The 17,600-nt window shown below is 43.3% G+C and overlaps 1 protein-coding gene across 3 annotated transcripts in view; it reads right to left on the bottom strand.

Annotated features, from left to right (window-relative positions):
* Positions 1–752: 752 nt before the first annotated feature.
* Positions 753–17,600, bottom strand: part of E2F3 (E2F transcription factor 3) — a 75,926-nt gene continuing 59,078 nt past the window's right edge. For 2 of the 3 annotated variants that reach the window (XM_049106015.1, XM_035710573.2), the window contains exons 2-7: positions 13,143–13,254; positions 11,680–11,881; positions 10,245–10,403; positions 7,176–7,290; positions 5,705–5,840; positions 753–4,369 (exon numbers count right to left, since the gene is read on the bottom strand). In XM_049106015.1, coding sequence (XP_048961972.1) covers positions 4,107–4,369; positions 5,705–5,840; positions 7,176–7,290; positions 10,245–10,403; positions 11,680–11,881; positions 13,143–13,254 — 987 coding nt within the window. In that variant the 3' untranslated portion in view covers positions 753–4,106. Of the gene's footprint in view, positions 4,370–5,704; positions 5,841–7,175; positions 7,291–10,244; positions 10,404–11,679; positions 11,900–13,142; positions 13,255–17,600 lie in introns of all 3 variants that reach the window. The other variant, XM_049106014.1, reaches the window with a different exon arrangement.

The following is a 17,600-nucleotide window of genomic DNA, read 5'->3' as shown; positions in this document are numbered from 1 at the left end:
AAGAGAGTCAACATGGTCTGTTGAATATGAACATGGAGAGATGTCCAAATTATAGTGAGAAAAATAAAGACCTGCAGATGAGTGTACATGGTAGGATTATATACGTGCACATACACACACACACACACGTGTATGTCTGGAAAACAACTGGACTGGAAGCATACACATGAGAAAAACGAGAATGGTGGTTTCCTTTAGGGTGAATAGGTTAGGGGGATGCCAGGGCTGGTTTTGTTTTTGCACTCTATACCCTTGTATTGATCATTTGATTGTGTGTGTGTATGTACAATACATAATATGTTGGAATTTTAGATGATGAGTTCAGAGTTAAAGAGTATGAGATGGCCATCCAAAAATCCTAACCTGCTCATACGTGGCATTACAAGAAACACAGAATCTAGGACAAGGGAGGTAATTACCCATCTCGAGAATTAAAATTTTTTGGCTTTTGTAATTCGTTATGAAAATTACAATTTGACTTGCCACGTGGCATAAAAATCCTTCAATATCTGAAAGTGGATTTTGCAGGTGGTCAGAGATATGGCAAGTTCTGTTTCTCAAAATACCAAGTACCCCACAGTTGATCATCTGATATCTGTCCAGTGGTGCTGAAGCCCCATGTAAAGGGCAAGGGGGGTGATGTTCTTAAGCTTTGGGGCAACCCTTGCCCATGGTAAAGCAGGTCTTTAAGAATGACGTTAATATAGGAATGGAAGCTATTCTTTTAAGAAAAGCCATTTACAAGTCTGAACTCTTAAAAAAAATCATTTTATTGATCCTTTACCATACAAAATTTATTCAAATTACACCCATTTTAAGTGGTAAGATCACAGCTAGAGAACAGGTTACCCTGTAACAAATCTATTTACAAAATCCATCATAAAAGCTTTTTTTTTTTTTACATTATATTACATATTTTCTTTTTTAAACTAGCATACAACACAAAGCTAAACCGATTAGTAGTTTGCCTACTCCCAATTTTGGGAGAAATACTTCCTTTTGACAAAATCACGTACCCCATAGGAAAAGAAATTCCCACAATCTGACTATTGCCACCCGACTCACTCTTGCAATCCGTGTTCCTTCAAATCCCTCCTCTCACACACAGGCTGTCATGCACACATCGAGTTCTTTCTTTTTCCTGAAAGCTAAAGCTTTAAATACTGCAGCTTTATTTACAGATCTACACTTAAACAACAAAAAACGGAAACAAGAACCACAACAACAACAACAACAAAACAGAAACAAAATAGAACACTCTTAAAAAATTACAAACCAGCTAGAAAATATTCTGGCAGTGTTTACAAATTAATTGCTATTTTTTTTTTTGTACAAAATTGCTAGATAATGAAAGTGTGAGTAGACTACATATCAACTTAAATAAAACAATCGCTATGCACAGATCTGTACATATGAACACACACCTAACACTGTTTGACAGCTCATGTGTTGCCCTTTATACACTTAATTTTGTAAGGCTCACGCAGTCATAATTCGCACACTTGTAACTTTTAGCCATTTCATGTGTGAGCATTAATAGCAGCAACTCAGTGGTACCAGAAAACCTGCATACTTCGTACTTAAAGTAACACAAATACTGTAGTACTAACCCACTTTGTGTGCCAGATACTATGTCAGAAAGAAAAATGGGTAAATGCAAACAGAATACAGCATGGACATCTCATTGATGCACACCAGTTCAGCCCACTAACTGGAAAAATCTTATGCATGAAGGAACTTTTAAAACTTATTAGTATTAGTATTCCTTTCATTTTTCAAACAATAAATACGGCATTATTACAGGACGAAAAGGCTTAACAAGAAAGCCAACAGCACACACAACAACCTAGCCAGGTGAGCTCAGTCTTTAGACTTTGGAAAAAAATCAGCTTTGTGCAAGCTGGCAAAGAGAATCATACAAAGCTGGAAGCAGAGGCAGCTAACCAGATGAGATAAATATGGGAAATGGGGAAAAGCTTGGCATAAACGGTTTCCCGTACAGGAAAAAACCCCACAGTGCATTTCCAGTAGGCACTTGACACAAAGCTCCCCCTCCCTCCCCCACCCCAATGCTTCATCACAGACCACACTGCTATTTGTACCAAATCCAGTGTGTGTGAGGGAGGAGGCTGGGATGGAGGAGGCCAAAGAAGAAAAAGGAGGATAATCTGCACCTTTGTTTTTCTTCCCAAACATACACCCACGCATACCCACACAAATAGTTTAAAGTGCTGGTGTCATTTGTTTTGACCCCACCACCACTTTGCATATTGTGGAAATCTACCTAGAGTAAACTGGCTGGGGCTTTCGTGGTTTTGTTTTGTGTTTTTCCTAAGGGATATTTTCGATTCAATTAAACACACGAATCGAGAATCGAGTGCTACTGTGTCAGGCACATAGCATTTCAATTTAACTGTTTCGTTTTGAGGTTTGTGGTTTTTTTGTTTGTTTGTTTGTTTTTTCTTTAACATGACTCCCTCATTCCTGCAGTCTTCAGGATCCAAGGAATGGATCTGAGGTACCATGCCATGTGCCCAGCAAGAGAAGGGGCTCTCCCCGGGGCCAGTGGGCAAGCCATTCCTGGACACGACTGGTAGGATGTGCAGCTGACATGAAGCCTCCGACTGGGGGACACCATTCCTGAAGAGTAAAGAGGGAGATGCCCTGGCATTCTATCACTTCTTTTTCCATGTCCAGACTTCCCTTGGTCCAGCTTACTCCTTCACAGAGGAAGGGGAATGGGGGTTCTGGGCCAGGACGATTGTAGCCCCTGACGCAGTGGGAGCGCCCTGTTCTCACCAGCTTTTGAGTAAATGCCACTGACAGAATGCCACTCACACGGTGGGGATGTCTTTGTCCCCCGAGGCCTCTCTATCTGACCCCATCCTGAGAAGTGGTCTCCCTGAGTGCAGTGTAAGAGAGCCCTTGCCCCGGTCACGGGGCCAGGAAGCCCAAGGACGGAGGGATCCACACCTGCTGCTCCTTGGGACTGCTATGTCATCTGACCTGGTTCTCCTCTCAGATGGGCCACCCATGTCCGCGAGCCCCAGGACCGACTGGCTCCAAGCTCCCCGTCCTGGGAAAGGAAGCGAGACGGGGCAATGGTTCTTGCAGAGGCTGTTAAACCTTGGATCACACACGTTTAGATGCTCTGATCAGTAGAGGTCCTCTACCTCTGCTGAAATAATTTGAATTAGCAAAAACCGTTTCAAAGTAAACAATTAAATTGAAATGGTGCTGGGTGCCACAGGAATGCTTAAATGGCAGCTAAAAAAAAAAAAAAAAAAAAAAAGGCTAAAACAATCCACAGAAAACTCCTAAGTAAGCATTTGCTACAAATCAACTTTAAACTTACAAATACGTTGGGGGCAGGGGATTGGGAGTGGTTAATGGAGACAGGAAAATCCACAACAGCTTCGAGTAGCAGAACTCTACCGGTTCTTCTGTACCTGCAACAAATGTCGGCAAACAGGTTCTTCATCTGAAAGGCTGTGCAGGTTCTCTTGACCTCCTGGCGGGACACGAGGTCCATAGCTTACACTGAATTATGACAGTAATTTAAATATTCCTAAGAAGAGCTGAAGAAATCCATTTCATTCTTTTGCATGACGTCAAGTTTACAGTTCCTGCCGTTCCATTCCATATTAGCAGACCCCAAAGACATGCATTCCGCGGAGAAGGCACGGCTTGAAATGCTATTAAGGAAGATTGCTGTTTTTTGAGTGGGCCAGGTGGCCAGACCCCATTCTACAGCCCATCCGTCAGGCACAGCAAGCCAATCCGGGAGGGAGGGAAGAAAAATACGGGTGAGAGACACCTGATTGCACATTTTCTCACTTGCTGACTCATCCAGGAGATTTTTGGAGCCTGGGGCAAAGCAGGGCTTTCCCAAGGGAGCCTGCAACTGTGCGTGTAGACAAAAAAAAAAAAAAAAAAAAATTTTTTTTTAAATTCATTAAAATGTCAGCTTTGTTCTGAAGTTTGTAGTTTACTTCATGATACTATCTCGGAGGAAGAAGGTAGGAAGGGACAACACTGCATGACAGATGTTCTGGTTCCATAATAAAAAAATATTGGTTTATAAGGGGAGTTCACACAAAGCATAATCAACTACACATAAAGTCTTCCACCAGTGGGAGCTTTTCCAAATCATAAGCATCAAAGAGATCACTGATGCCTTCTTCCTCCCCAAGGCTTAGGAGATAGTCTTCTTGGAGCAGGGGAGGCAGTAAGTTCACAAATGGTCCTTCTAAGTTGGAAGGAATTTGGTCCTCAGTCTGCTGTAAGAGGTTGGCTGGGGAGGCCAAAGGAGAAAGGTTTGCCATAGAAATTGAACAATCGCTATGTCCTGAGTTGGTTGAAGCCAAGTCTGGAAGGGAAAGAATAAAAATTGGAGGAAACCAAAAAATAAGTTAGGGGAAAATCAAAATCAATCTTTTGGAAGAATCCGCAAGCTGCTGCTATGAAAGCATGCACCCTCTGCTAAGGATCATCAGACGGCACTACGATCCAGACCGTCTCGGGCTAACTGTTCACAGCGACTGGCAGCCTTTCTAACTCACTCAACTTTGAAACGCTTACTGTTCACAAACAAGAATACAAATCGCTTCAAAGATTAGAGACTAGGTGTGCCTGGGTGACTCAGTACGTTAAGCGTCTGCCTTCGGCTCAGATCCTGGGGTCCTGCCCCCTGTCAGGCTCTCTGCTCAGTAGGGATCCTGCTTCTCCTTTTCCCTCTACCTGCCTGCGCTCTCTCTCTCCCTCTCTGTCTGTCAAATAAGTAAATAAAAAATCTTAAAAAAAAAAAAAAAAGATTAGAGACTAGCAAGTTCAAACACTTGTCTCTGCTATCAGCCAGCCACTATTTAAAGGAAAACAAAACAAAACATACATACTGAAAAGCTGGCTTCCTAGTAGGGACTCACTTATTTTTAATTCAGCCTTTTTTGAACAAGATCCTTCTAAAAAATGAATAATAAACCCTATCTGCTTTGAATTTCTACAGTGCAAAAAAGTTCGACCATCTCAGGGGCTGTGCTCATTATACATTTTTACTACTCTAGAACAGTCCCGAGTCACTTAAATTGTTGATTCTTGCCGCTGTACTGGGAGACCTGGGGGGCGGGGGGGGAGAGGTAGGGGAATTAAATACAGAGCCCCAGTCTGAACCTTGCAAAAAGGGGGAGAACTCAGATACTCCTGGGGTTTCCTCCCACATCTTGTCCCCCATGACACTGCGGGGCGGCGAGAGGAGGAGTTAAGTCACAACTTCTTTGACAAAAGGCTCTTCTCTCCAAACCCTGCCCTTTCCCTCTCTAATGTGATCTGTGCAGCATAATGTGGAGGTGAGTGGCCCAGTGTAGCTGAGGTTTCACCCAGACAGCCCACAGCTTCACCCCACATTGGAGCTGGTTTTTGAAAACACTGTCTGCCCATAGCCCAAACCCAAGGGACACCATCTGTGGGTGGAGGAGTCATTGGCTCAAGTTCATTATCTGATTCGGTAACTAGTCAGAATGCCTATAATAAATAAATAAATAAATAAATAAATAAATAAATAAATAAATAAATAAGCAAGCTACCTTCATAACGTTCAAAAACAGAAGTTTTTGTTTCTTGCCAACGCATGTGGTTCTGACACCGGGTCCTTGTGGTCACCTTCATTTTTAATACAGTTTCCAAATGACAAAAGTGGAATTTTTACCTTTGGAAGGGGGTTTCGGGATATTCCCATTGTGGTCTTGGTTGGTTGTTTTCATTGGACTGTGTGTTTCTGTCTCTTCTGGACACAAATAAACCTCAATGGGCCCTTGGGTACTTGCCAAATGTATTTGTAGGCTCTATCGACAGAAGAAGTGAGACAAGTTCAAACTGAGAAATGAAAGCTATAGTCATTTTCATCTAAAAATGGAAGGTAATTTTCATTGTTCATTTTGTTTCTTCATTGGTCGCCTCCCTACCCCTCCATCAATTGATGACTGGCATCCTCTAGAGCAGGGGCCAACAAACTGCAGCCAGAGGGCCACATCCGGTCCATCAACTGGCTTTGTAAATAAAGTTTATTGGCATAGAATCATGCACATTCCCACTGTTTATGGATTGCCTCTGATTTTTTTTTTTTTTTTCTCATGCTCAAATGGCAGAGTTGTGTGGTTGAGTAGTCCCAACAGAGATTTACAGTTCACAAAACCAAAAATATTTACTATCTGGTCCTTTACAGAAAAAGTTTGCTGACCCTGGCCCTAGAGGAGGTGAATTGTGTTCTTTAAATATATTCCTTCTATGTAAACTATTAAAAGGTCCTTTAAGTGTTCCAAATACAGTATTTCCAAGCTGCTATTCCTTTATGGTGGGGCTTTTTTTATGTGAACTTTAATAACCATTGGATGAACAGTATTCTTAAGTGCTATAAGCAGAGTTCAATAAGAGAATGCAGCACACTAACATTTAAAATCCTTCATCTGGGTCATAGAGCTATTATTATCATTTAAGGTGAGAACTCTACCCTAGATGCGAGCTTGTGAATCTTATTCTCTTTTTATTTTCTATGTATTTCTTTTTTTTGTTTTGTTTTTTTTTTTGCTACATTTCTTTATCTTACAGTTACAGCCCAGGCCTTATGTTAGCAAAGATTATCTGCAACCAATCACAAAAATATGCTCCCTACTTTCTCATAATATTTGAGCCTATCAATTCAGCCAAAGTGGTATGTGATTTCTTAGAAGTAAATATGTTCTAAAAGATAAATTCTTAAAATGTGCTAAGATAAGTTAGGGAGATACTCTTTTTTTTTTTTTTTAAGTTCGGGAGATGCTTTAAAACATTTACGTCTCTGTTCCCGGTGGGGATCATATCCAGGACAATCAACATAAAATTCCCCAACAGTTCAAATCAATCAGAACTGCCAGACACCAAATTATGAGAAAGAGAATTACCAGAGGGACAGGGCACCCTACTCTGAGCTCAATGCTCCGCTATGTTAAAATTAGATTTTTGGGACACTCAATACATACTGAACTGTTGAGATGTTTTTGAAATTTGGATTAAGTAAAATGGATGGGAAAGAACAATCAAGTGTTTAGGAGGATACACACTTTGACCACGCATCAATGATTCTTTAACTCCAGGCATTCCGAAAAGTTCTCTGAAAATGAACAAAGACGTTATCTCCTTACCTCTATTGGGTCAGGCACTTCAAGTCTTGTTTCTGGAGGGGCTTTGACAACTATAACAGTTTGGTCTTTAAGGCCACTAATTTTTCGAATATCTTGATATGTAACATAAGCTAACGTAGTGAGTGTTAAGGAAATGTTCCAATGAATTACCTCACATGTAACCATTTAGAAGATGCATGGAAAAATTTTCAAGTATTTTATGACTTCTAGGAATATATCCATCTCTTTGTCTTGATCTTTAGGTATATGAGACCTCTTGCAAATCTTCTTTCCTGGGGCTGATATTCTAAACAACAGGACAAATGCATAGCTTTCTCCTACCAATTTCTAAAAAGTCCGTGGCAATTTAAAATGTTAAACATGGAAACAGATAGTTGAACTATCAAAAGAACACCAAAACCCAGTTTGGTCAGGGATTTTCACATGGACATTATGTGAACTCTGGTGAAGTGTTTTGTCACTCAAATTGAATGACGGCAGAGCCCAATTTACAGGAAAATAAAAAAAAGTAAGCTCGATTGCCCATATATTTTTTGGGACTACAATGACTTCTATCTCCTACTTGACCATTACGAAGTGAATATTTGTGAGTAGCAAACAGATATATTGGTGGAGGAACTCAGAAGACTGGTCAGACAGACAGCTTGTTTTCTTTCTTTCTTTTTTTTCTTTTGACAGCTTGTTTTCTTAAGGGCACCCCAGCTGCTTGTGATTTGATACTGCCTACCGATTTCTCTGTTAGAAAAATTATCCCTTGTATGATATTACTATCAATATTTCAGTGTTCATAGGGAGGGAAAGCAACTTCCAAGTGCTTTGCAACCTGAATTAATTTGAGAAACATCGTCACAGGAAAAGAGAGTGAAACAGTATTCAGTAACCTTGGTCATGACTTCTGAGCACTGAATAATTCTTTTAAGTGTCCTGGCAGCCGAGGCTAAGAGGGTATCATAAAAGAATATGGTACTTGTTATATGATAAAAAGTATTCATGCAAGCTTGCCTGGAGAGACAAGTTTTTATTTGGCACTAAAAGAGCTCAGATAGCTCTCTTATAAGAGTCACATAGCTCTCTTCTCTAAGGCACATGGAGTAACATAATTAAAGTACAAGGTCTTCAGCCTGTTGCGTATTTTATGTTAACCCACAAAAAATGCCTCAGATAAAACAGCAAATTACCACTCAATGAAGGCATTTCTGCAGGTAATATAATATAGCAAATAGAGTTTGTGATCTAACACGTTTAATAGAGAAATAGGGTTTAGAGATTTAGAAGGAAATGATGTCTCTTAGAAAAGTGGCTTTTAATTAGAAACTGAAGAAAGCTATGAACCTACTGGGAAGAAAAACAAGCATATTCATCCTAAATCTGTATATACTTTAGGTACATCTATCACAGACTATCTTCTTTAAGTCTTAATGGTTGAGATGATAGTTAATTCGGTGCTGAGCTTGGTAGGATAGCTCATGCAGGAGTCTGGGTCTTAGGTCACCATTTATCTCATCGAGGAAGCCAACTGTTGCCTTCATATGAGACTTGACAGTTCTGAGTTTTTACTGAGAACACTGGGGAAGCTGATAACCAGGTACTTACCCCATAACCCACTGTAAAAAACCGACGTGACAAGAACTTACTAAACTAAAAACTCATCTATGATTACTCAACATGCTGTAGGAAGGAAAATTTCAACACATTTGTGAACAAGCTGAACCATATTCGGAACTGAATGGTGAATTGAAATAAATTGTGCAAACATATTTTCTAATCTTACAAACTTAAAAGTACTTCCACTGTGGCTCCCTCTTGAATTTGCTTTTTGGGTTAGCAGCTCCCTGCAAGGAAGCTTTCAGTTTCTGCAACAAAGGCCCCAGAGAAAGCTAATGTCGGTGACTATGCTATGAGCTACCCGTTCCAGAGAGCTGCCAATCATGTATAACCACCCCGTCTCGTCCTCCACGGGGGGCCCCCAGCTAAACAGTGAATGAAATAGCCCCACTAGAGCTATTTTTGTTTCTTCCCCTGTAAACCCACTCTATCTGCCACTGGGGGTTCAAATCACCACACCTCTTCTCCACCTCACTAATCATCAGCGGAACAAGATCAATCCTGTGGTCAACAGAAAATGAACAGTCGTAATTTCAAAAAATTGCCTGAATTGGAAAATAAATGTCTCCATAACCTCCAAGGGAAAGCCTAGAAGACATAAAAGATAATGTGGAATAATCAGAAGTGGGTGACACAAATTAAATATGGGCTTTGTCTTCTACTTGGAACTGGGAATATTGCAAAATCTTCTTGTCAACATAATGAAGTAATCCTCCTCCCTTTTTGTTCGGAAGTGGGATGATGAACAGTGAGTTTTCCTGTGATGGCCAACATATTGTCAGCCAGTTGACAAGAACTGGCTTTTAAAATTTGTATTTCCAGGGACCAATGTCTGTGGATAAACTGAGATGTCTCAGGCTTTGGCGGGGGGGTGGGGAGTGGAGGGGGTTTACTTCTGAAATCAGTTTTTGGTGTCGTGAATCAGCATTAGGGCATGGAGGAAGTTACAGAATGATTTTCCTATACTCTTCATTCTTTCAGCTATAGCTCAGACAGATGCAACAAATTCCAATTGCTCCAATATCTGATGAAAAGAAAATAGAATGTGAGAACCCCAACACTGACAGCTAACACCCACCAAAAATCTGGGGAGACAAAGAGGAATCTGCTAAATGTTGTCATTAATATTAACACTGACACCTTACAGATCTTAGAATAGTGCCGCCTTACACTAGGAGTGTATCCGTATGTCCCAACCACACATGAATAACATGCTTCAAACAACAACAAAAACAGTTCCCACCTGGCTACCAAAACAGGCATGAGAGGACACAGTCCAGTGACTATTTTTCCATAAATACTGAGTTCTAAGACAGATAGGTGGATTTACACACACATACACACTCACATGCACGCATGTGAAACCAGAGTAGAAGTCTACCTGTGAGTAAGAGTCAGCCAGTCAACTCTGGATCTATTCTAGAAGGCACTAACCCCCCAAGGAACAGGTGGCACAAAGGATATCTTTGATTCTCTGAATCCTCGGTTAGCAGCTTGAGGTCCAGGGTGCAGCTTTGGATCAGTTCATCTAATTTCTTCTCTTCCTGGCTGAGCTCGGTCACTTCCTTTGAGAGGCCTTGACACTGGGCCAGCATGCCCCCATCCTCAGACAGACTGCAGCCCCTGGAAACCCAAACACAGACTCTTCGTGGATACTCGGCGGGGGTGGGGGTGGGGGACGACATGACAATGGGGAGAGGGTGGAAGGGAAGGCATGAGTAAAGTGTCCCCTCTTGACTGCCTGTTAGCCAAGTGTTAACATCAGAACATTTATATGTACATATTTTTGTCCCACACTCCTTCACCTTTCACACCAGAGAAATTAAGTGGGGGCAGAAGGGACACAAAAAAACTCCAACGCTGTTAAGTTTTCAGGTTTCCCTCCTCTAGAGAAGGCCCCTTTCTTCAGAAGGCTCAAATTCAAAGAGCACACGGAAGCGCTACTCCCTGCCACATGCCTCTCAGGGGAAAAAAGAAAAACCAAGGGGAAGAAAGGATAGAGAGATAGAGAAAGATAGAAAAATCTGAAAGAAAAGAGAAAAGATGAAGAATGATTCAAAATTCAACAAAATATCACCCGGGAAGCACAAAAAGACCTATGTAGTTTCTGAGGGTCTTACGCCAACCACCAAAAAGGAAAAGGAGGTTAAGGGAAGAGATCTGTGTGCTGTACGCAAGAACAAAGACCAATATCTAACAGGTTTCTCCAAACCACAGGCCAAATGGGTCACTGAATCGTCACAAAATTCCAAGAGTACAAAAAGTTACCTGCTCATCTTATGTTTGAGGTAGTATTTTTTTTTTTTTCCCCAAAGCTACCCTACAACAGATCTGTTCCTTCTCACTGTGCTTTCAGAGTTCCTTCTAAAATACTGGCTGTTCTGGTGCTCCATCCATAACTCACAAACGAAATTAACCATACACCGAACTGCATGTGTGGGTGTATGGGTGACAGGTGTTATCACCCCTGCTTCCAGGAGGAACCGAGGCAGCTAAGCCTTGCCTCAGTTTACCCAGAAAGTGAGCTGACCTGCTATTAGAGCCATGGATAAAGATACGTGGCAACGGGGCACATACACGGAGGTGTTAATGCACAGCTATAGTGCCTTTCCAAACCCTTGTTAGAGACAAGCCACAGACATACACCTGGGCACCACAGCAGCAGACGAACGGCACGGCCCCCTACTGAATCCCCTTGGATCCCCAAGCGATCCCCTTGCTTGAGGCTAATCAAATGTAACGACCTTTTGGTCTCCGACAGTGTCTAAATAGAAGGCCTGTGTGTAAGGAGACTCTGAACGTCTGGCTAAGGAGCTGAGGGCAGAGAGGAGGAAGCCTTGGAGATGGAGCACAGGTGGGAGCATGAAATCTGGGACCGGGGGTCATGGCCTGTACTTACATCCACTGCACGTTGTTTTTCGACTTCTTCTTAATGAGGTGGATGCCTTCCAGCACGTTGGTGATGTCGTAGATTCTTCTCTTTTGCACTTTCAGCACCTCCGCTGCCTTGTTCAAATCCAAGACCCCATCAGGGGACTGGCTCAGCAGCTGAATGAACTTCTTGGTGAGCAGACCAAGTGATGTGTCATACCGTGTTTTTTCTGAGGGAGATTTTGGAGCTTAAAGAAAAACAAAAGCCGAGCGGGTGGGGAGGGGAGGGACAGGGGGAAAGGTAAAGAAATGAAGGGTTTCTTTGCAGGTAGGCAAGCCGTCTTTCCCACTGCAGCCCAGGTATTAGTGTCCAAGCAAAGCCGCTGCTGTTGTTTGGGTAAGTTACAGAAAGCTCTGAAATGGCCCTATTAGAAAAGGAAGGGACAGCACAAATTCCTATTCGATTAAAGCGTTTTGCTGTGAGTTTCTCAGTGGCTTCTACTTTGGCTTCCCCTACTCCCTGGGTCTCGTGAACCATCTCTGCACATAGTAGGTGCTCAACATTATTTGTTGAGTGCATGAGAACCTGCTACGTCCTCCAAGGACCCGCACGCGGGGAGCCTAACCGGATGGGGCCAGGCTGTGAATCTCTCCTGTGTTTCATGATGGGGACTCAGACAGACACACCCCAACTGGCTTTGCAGGCTCCATGGTCTGTGTGTGTGTCTATGGCCTATTCACCCGTTTTCCCAAGTACTGCTTCGTGGGGATGAAGAATACCTAAGCAGTCTTTCTTTCAAATTGCCCCATCCCTCCTGAATGTTATGTCCTCGTGCAATATTGCATTTATTCTGACTCAAGGGTACGCGGGTCTCGGCTTTCACTGAGCATCACACAGGGTTTGTGGCTGGCCTAACCCACAAACTCCATGAAAGGGGGGCAACTAAGTCTAATTTAGCGTCTACATTAAATGACAGAGACATGAAGGACTATTTGGCTGTTTCCAATCTACTTCTCGCCCTCTCTCTCCCCCAAAAGAAATAATCGATGGAAAGAAAGACTAGCTGCAGCGTATGGGTTTTGGTCAATTCTTACACCGCCTTCTGCTGAGCCCAAGATCGAGGCTGGCCCAGACATCACCGACTCCCGGTTAGCCTGGCCTCAAAAGTCCTGTCCATTAAGGGAAGTTAAAGTTAATAAACTTGATTATAGGATGGTGCCAGCGAGCTTGTATTCCGAGTTGAAAAATGACACCATGCACATTTACACGGGCCTCCCCCGGAGTCAGTATTCAGGTACCGGAGGGGCTCTTAATGTTTTGTGTGTGGGGTGTCTGCACAGACACCGTATTTATTTTCTGGACAGGCACAGAAAGAAATGAAAAAGGACACAACATGCCAAAATTATTCACGCCTTGGCATCCCCTCGGCCACAAGCTTTGAAAGGTGGGAAGCCCACACCGAGGAGAGTACGAGATGAAAGGATCCTTACTTTTTGGACTATCTGGACTTCGCAGTGTGGCTCTTCCTTTGCCCTTGGGGGTTTTTAAGCCATCTGAGAGGTACTGATGACCGCTTTCTCCCAGCTCCAGCCTTCGCTTTGCCTGCAACGTGAAAGCACAAGCGCTCGTCACTGGTCACGTGGGCGATCACAAGACGTGGGGCTGTTCGCGAGCGGCCCTGCCAAGTGCCGTGGGCTGGGGACAGCTCCCCGGCCTCCGCTCCGCGTCCCTCGGGACCCCGTCGCGCCCTGCCACCGACTCCCGGTCTGGGCTCGGATGGTCACAACCGAGGTCCGTTAGGACGAGGCTCAGGAGCCACGTCGTTCACTCATTCATTGACTTGACACATGTGCCAGCATGAGGCGGGACACTCAGATGACAGCAGGCACCACGGAACCTGAATTCGCTTTTCCCCTGCGAAACTTTGCCGCCTACCTTCATCTCTGATCCGGGTTAGACCTCTTTCCTTGTGCTCCCCGAAACCCTGTTTATTTGTATTAGAACACTTACTGCATAGAAGTTATTTTACTTTTCTGTTTCTCATTTCCTTTACGGCGGGGACTGGTTCCCATTTATCTCTGTATACCTAGGGCTTGGCATGGAGCCTGGGTTTTTGCAGGTATTCAATCCCTCTCTCTCTCTCTCTCTCTCTCTCTCTCTCAATATATATATATATTCATATTGAATGGAAGAGTGATTAAACAGTAACACAGCTAGTCACAGACTACAAATGGTCATTCATCAGAATAACAAATATTGCAAATGCTCAATCTTGGGCTTCAACTAGTGTTACTGTCTCCATTTTTGTCATCAAGCCTGGCACGTGAGAAGTCTTCACCCAAGTTGCTGTGTGTGTGTGTGTGTGTGTGTGTGTGTGTTTAGAGGTAAGGAAGGGCAAAGGGAGAGAGTCCTAAGCAGGCTCCATGCCCAGCACAGAGCCCGACAGGGGGCTAAACCTTGCAATCCTGAAATCATGACCTGAGGCAATATCAAGAGTCAGACGTTTAACCAACTGAGACACCAAGGCACCCCTTCATCGAAGCTTTTAATTTAACTTCACTTAAAAAATATCCACTTAGTGTCTACGGCCTGGTGACTGGGCTTAGAGAACAGAGGTAAGGCAAGACAGGTGAGAGTGTCTGTCTCCCTAGTGCGTACAGTCTAGGAGAGACAGGTAAGTGAATGTTGCATACTACCTGTACAGTGTGATGGGTGTTCAGACAGGAGTGGCACCAACTAGACACTCCATGTGGCAATGTGTCTTTTGGTTATCTTAGGGCACATTCTTCTAATGAAGAGATGCACAATTTCAAAGTAATCCCTCATGACATAGAAACTTTACCTGTTTCCTCTTATATATATATTTTTACTATGTGGCTTGCATTTGTGGCATACGTGATCTTTCTGTTGGGTAATGCTGAGCTGAAGTTTACTCTAAAGGCCTAGGAATGACATTTAGCAAATTTCTTAACTTCAACCAAAGTTGAGCGAACAAAGGCCAACCCGAGAATTCTTCTGGAATTATTGGCAAGAAAGGGTTGTGCCTTCCCAGTAAGGGTGACTTTAGCTAGAAGCCACCCGAGAATGGAGGCTCGATAGGGCCAAGTGGAGAGAGAGGGTCTGACGCTCACATTCAAAACTCTGAATCAGGTCATACGCTGGGGGCAACGGTTGGTCTTCCCCCAGACTTCTCAGTTGCATTAGGCCATAACATCTGTTTTTTACTTAAAGCTCTCTGAGCTGGGGAAATGGAAGTGTGGTGTTGCAAGTGACAGTCTGTGAAACTGGCTGAGTCAAGATGAGCCTCGCTGCCATGGGGAGCTGGCAAGCCTCATTCAAGAGTGGCAGAGGGGGTGGGTCACTTCTTGCGGCCTTCAGGAAATTACTGCTGATAGGCTTCATTTGAGGCTTGCCTAAAAGTAGAGCGGGCAAGAGCTTTGCCGTGGAGGCCTTTTGTCTCCACAGAAAGCAATCCAAGGGATACAGAGCTGTACTGTCTCCATGTGAAGGTCCCCAGAAGGAAGTCACATGGAAAAAGAGCTTGGGACTTAGAACTCTTGGGTCCCTGAATCGGGAAGTCTGTATACTCGCTCTGAATGCTCACAATGAAGAACCACCCACTGGCCAGCAGCCGCAGTGGGGTGGGCGCATATTACTTTCATCTGCCCATCCAGGCTAGTGTTCCAAATTGCTCTGAGGCAAAGAAAGACCTATGGAAGCAGTAAGGTGTAGGCTAGGGAAATTCCCAGAGATCTGTTGCTAAGAAACAGAGATCTAACTCCAAGGACCAGGACTAGGCAGGTTGTGTGACTTTGGATAGTTGATCCAACCTAATACTAGAAAGAAAATCTACTGGATCCTGAAGTCAATTCTACTGCCAGAGAATCCTGAAGTCCAGAAAGCAAAGGTCTGTGATAGCTTGGCCTCTAAGGAAATCAATCATCAAGCCAGTACGTCTACACCAAAGGAGAAATGAGCTGTGGAGGAAGGTCAGCCCCAGCAAATCCTCCTGAAGGGTAGAAACTGAAGCAGTCACATCCCTACCAAGTCTCCAAGTGCCCGGAATTCTTCTGCGGGAGACATGACATGCTTTGGGAGGTGATCACTGTGTCATTTCCCTTTCCTAAACAGACGTTTCTGGTGGGCTATCCTGTGAGTGACCGTTCCTCTGCTGTGTTGTGGGCAGGTGCTGAACTGGATTTGAGAGGAACACATAGCACTTAGTACTTGTAGGTCCCAGACCTGAGGACGGGCATACTAACTGGACTTTCTTTTGGGAAATGGCCAAATGTTTCAATCTCTGATGGAGCAGCCCTACTTCCATACTTACCTTAACAAAGGCAAGCACAAATGCTTGGTAAAAAAACCCCAAAAAACTAGATGTGAGGTTTTAAACAGTACAGGTGGTCTCTGCTTACACCAGAGCAGAGAGAGATAACCTCTCAGTCTGTTCAATTTTGGTTTGCTCTTAGTGTAACCATCTCCCTGAACTGTGAATTATTCTGTTTATAAACAGACCTTCAATATTACATGGCCCCTGTTGGTAAAGCAACTCTTCTAGCTGGTGCTCAGTCGAGGGGCCAGCCATTTGGTCTAGGTAAGAGTAAAGGCTGGACAGGAGAGATGCTCCGTAGATTATGCACACTGCTGTCTTCCTGAGGCATTATCAAGGGTAGCTTTTATTATAAAGCAAGTATGTGCTAATTTTAGAGCCTCAGCCCAAACAAAGATGTCGTGCCTCTGTAATGAAACAGCTGTACTGTTAAATTTCTGAAAACGTATATATAAAAATAATAGGAGTAACTGTCAGGAAGCCAAGCAGTGGGCTGTGGGGGCAGCATCCATAGTTTCTGCCTGTCTGACCCCTATTTTTTTCTTTCTTTGGGGAAGAAACTTCTCCATAGTTCTCAGATCAGGTGGTGTCTTGGTCTCTAAGCCTGATGAGCAAAAAGGCTGATATTGCTCAATATCTTAGGCTGGCCCTTCCCATCAAGGGTTCAAAGGAGAAGACTGTAATCTGGGTCCACCAATCAGTGTATTCCAGTCCCGTGGCTAATGGCCAGAGCAGGAGCATCAGCCAATGCTGGGACTTCTGTTAGAGCCTGTGGGAAAGTACTGGGCTCTTTTCACTGGGAGTTATTAGTAAGACATAAGCCTGGAGCTAACTGGAAAGTCAATCAACTTGGAAGGAAAGAGATAGAGAGAAACTGAGTCCCAGAGCCTTTAAGAGAGGTGCTAGATAGAGCCATGCCCAGAGGCAGGTCTACCCAGGACTTCCATTTGTGTGAACCAACAAATTCCCTTTCTTGGTAAAAGAAAATGGAGTTAGATCACCACCATTTGCAACCCAGAGTCCTGACAGATCTGCTAGCAGCAGCTAGAACACAAGGAACATCTGAGTACGTACGTACAATATGTCATGCATCATGTCACTCGCTTTCCGTTTCATTACGCTATCTCATTTCCATGACATCCCCAGAAGGGAGTTATTATTACTTCCTATTCTACAGGAAAAGATGGAGGTTTAGAGCACTTAAGTAACTTTCCCAAGAGCCCAGTCAGTAAATATGCCTATTCTGAAGTCCATGCCTACAACTGCCTTACAAAATGATTGTGAAAAACTGTCATGGAAAAATATTTGAAGAGTTTCATGAAACTGATGCCATCTTACTCTATGATAAACTTAAGAGTTTTATTTCATTCATCATTCTTAGGAATTTTCCTTTATACAATAAAGGAGTATGGGAATTCAAACCACACACAATGTGCATTTGAGGAAAGCAAATCTTTCTCCTACTCCTGATCCCATTCCCTTCCTCAAAGGCAAAACTGTTAAGTTCTTTTGCTATCCATTTATTTATTTATTTATTTATTTATTTATTTATTTATTTATTTATTTGAAAGAGCGTGAATGTGCATGTGCACATGCATGAGTGTGGGGGAGGGAC

The sequence above is a fragment of the Canis lupus genome, chromosome 35 (genome assembly GCF_003254725.2).
Source record: "Canis lupus dingo isolate Sandy chromosome 35, ASM325472v2, whole genome shotgun sequence".
Lineage (NCBI taxonomy): Eukaryota > Metazoa > Chordata > Mammalia > Carnivora > Canidae > Canis > Canis lupus.
The sequence above is the reverse complement of the archived record's forward strand: the minus strand, read 5'-3'. Positions and strand labels throughout refer to the sequence as shown.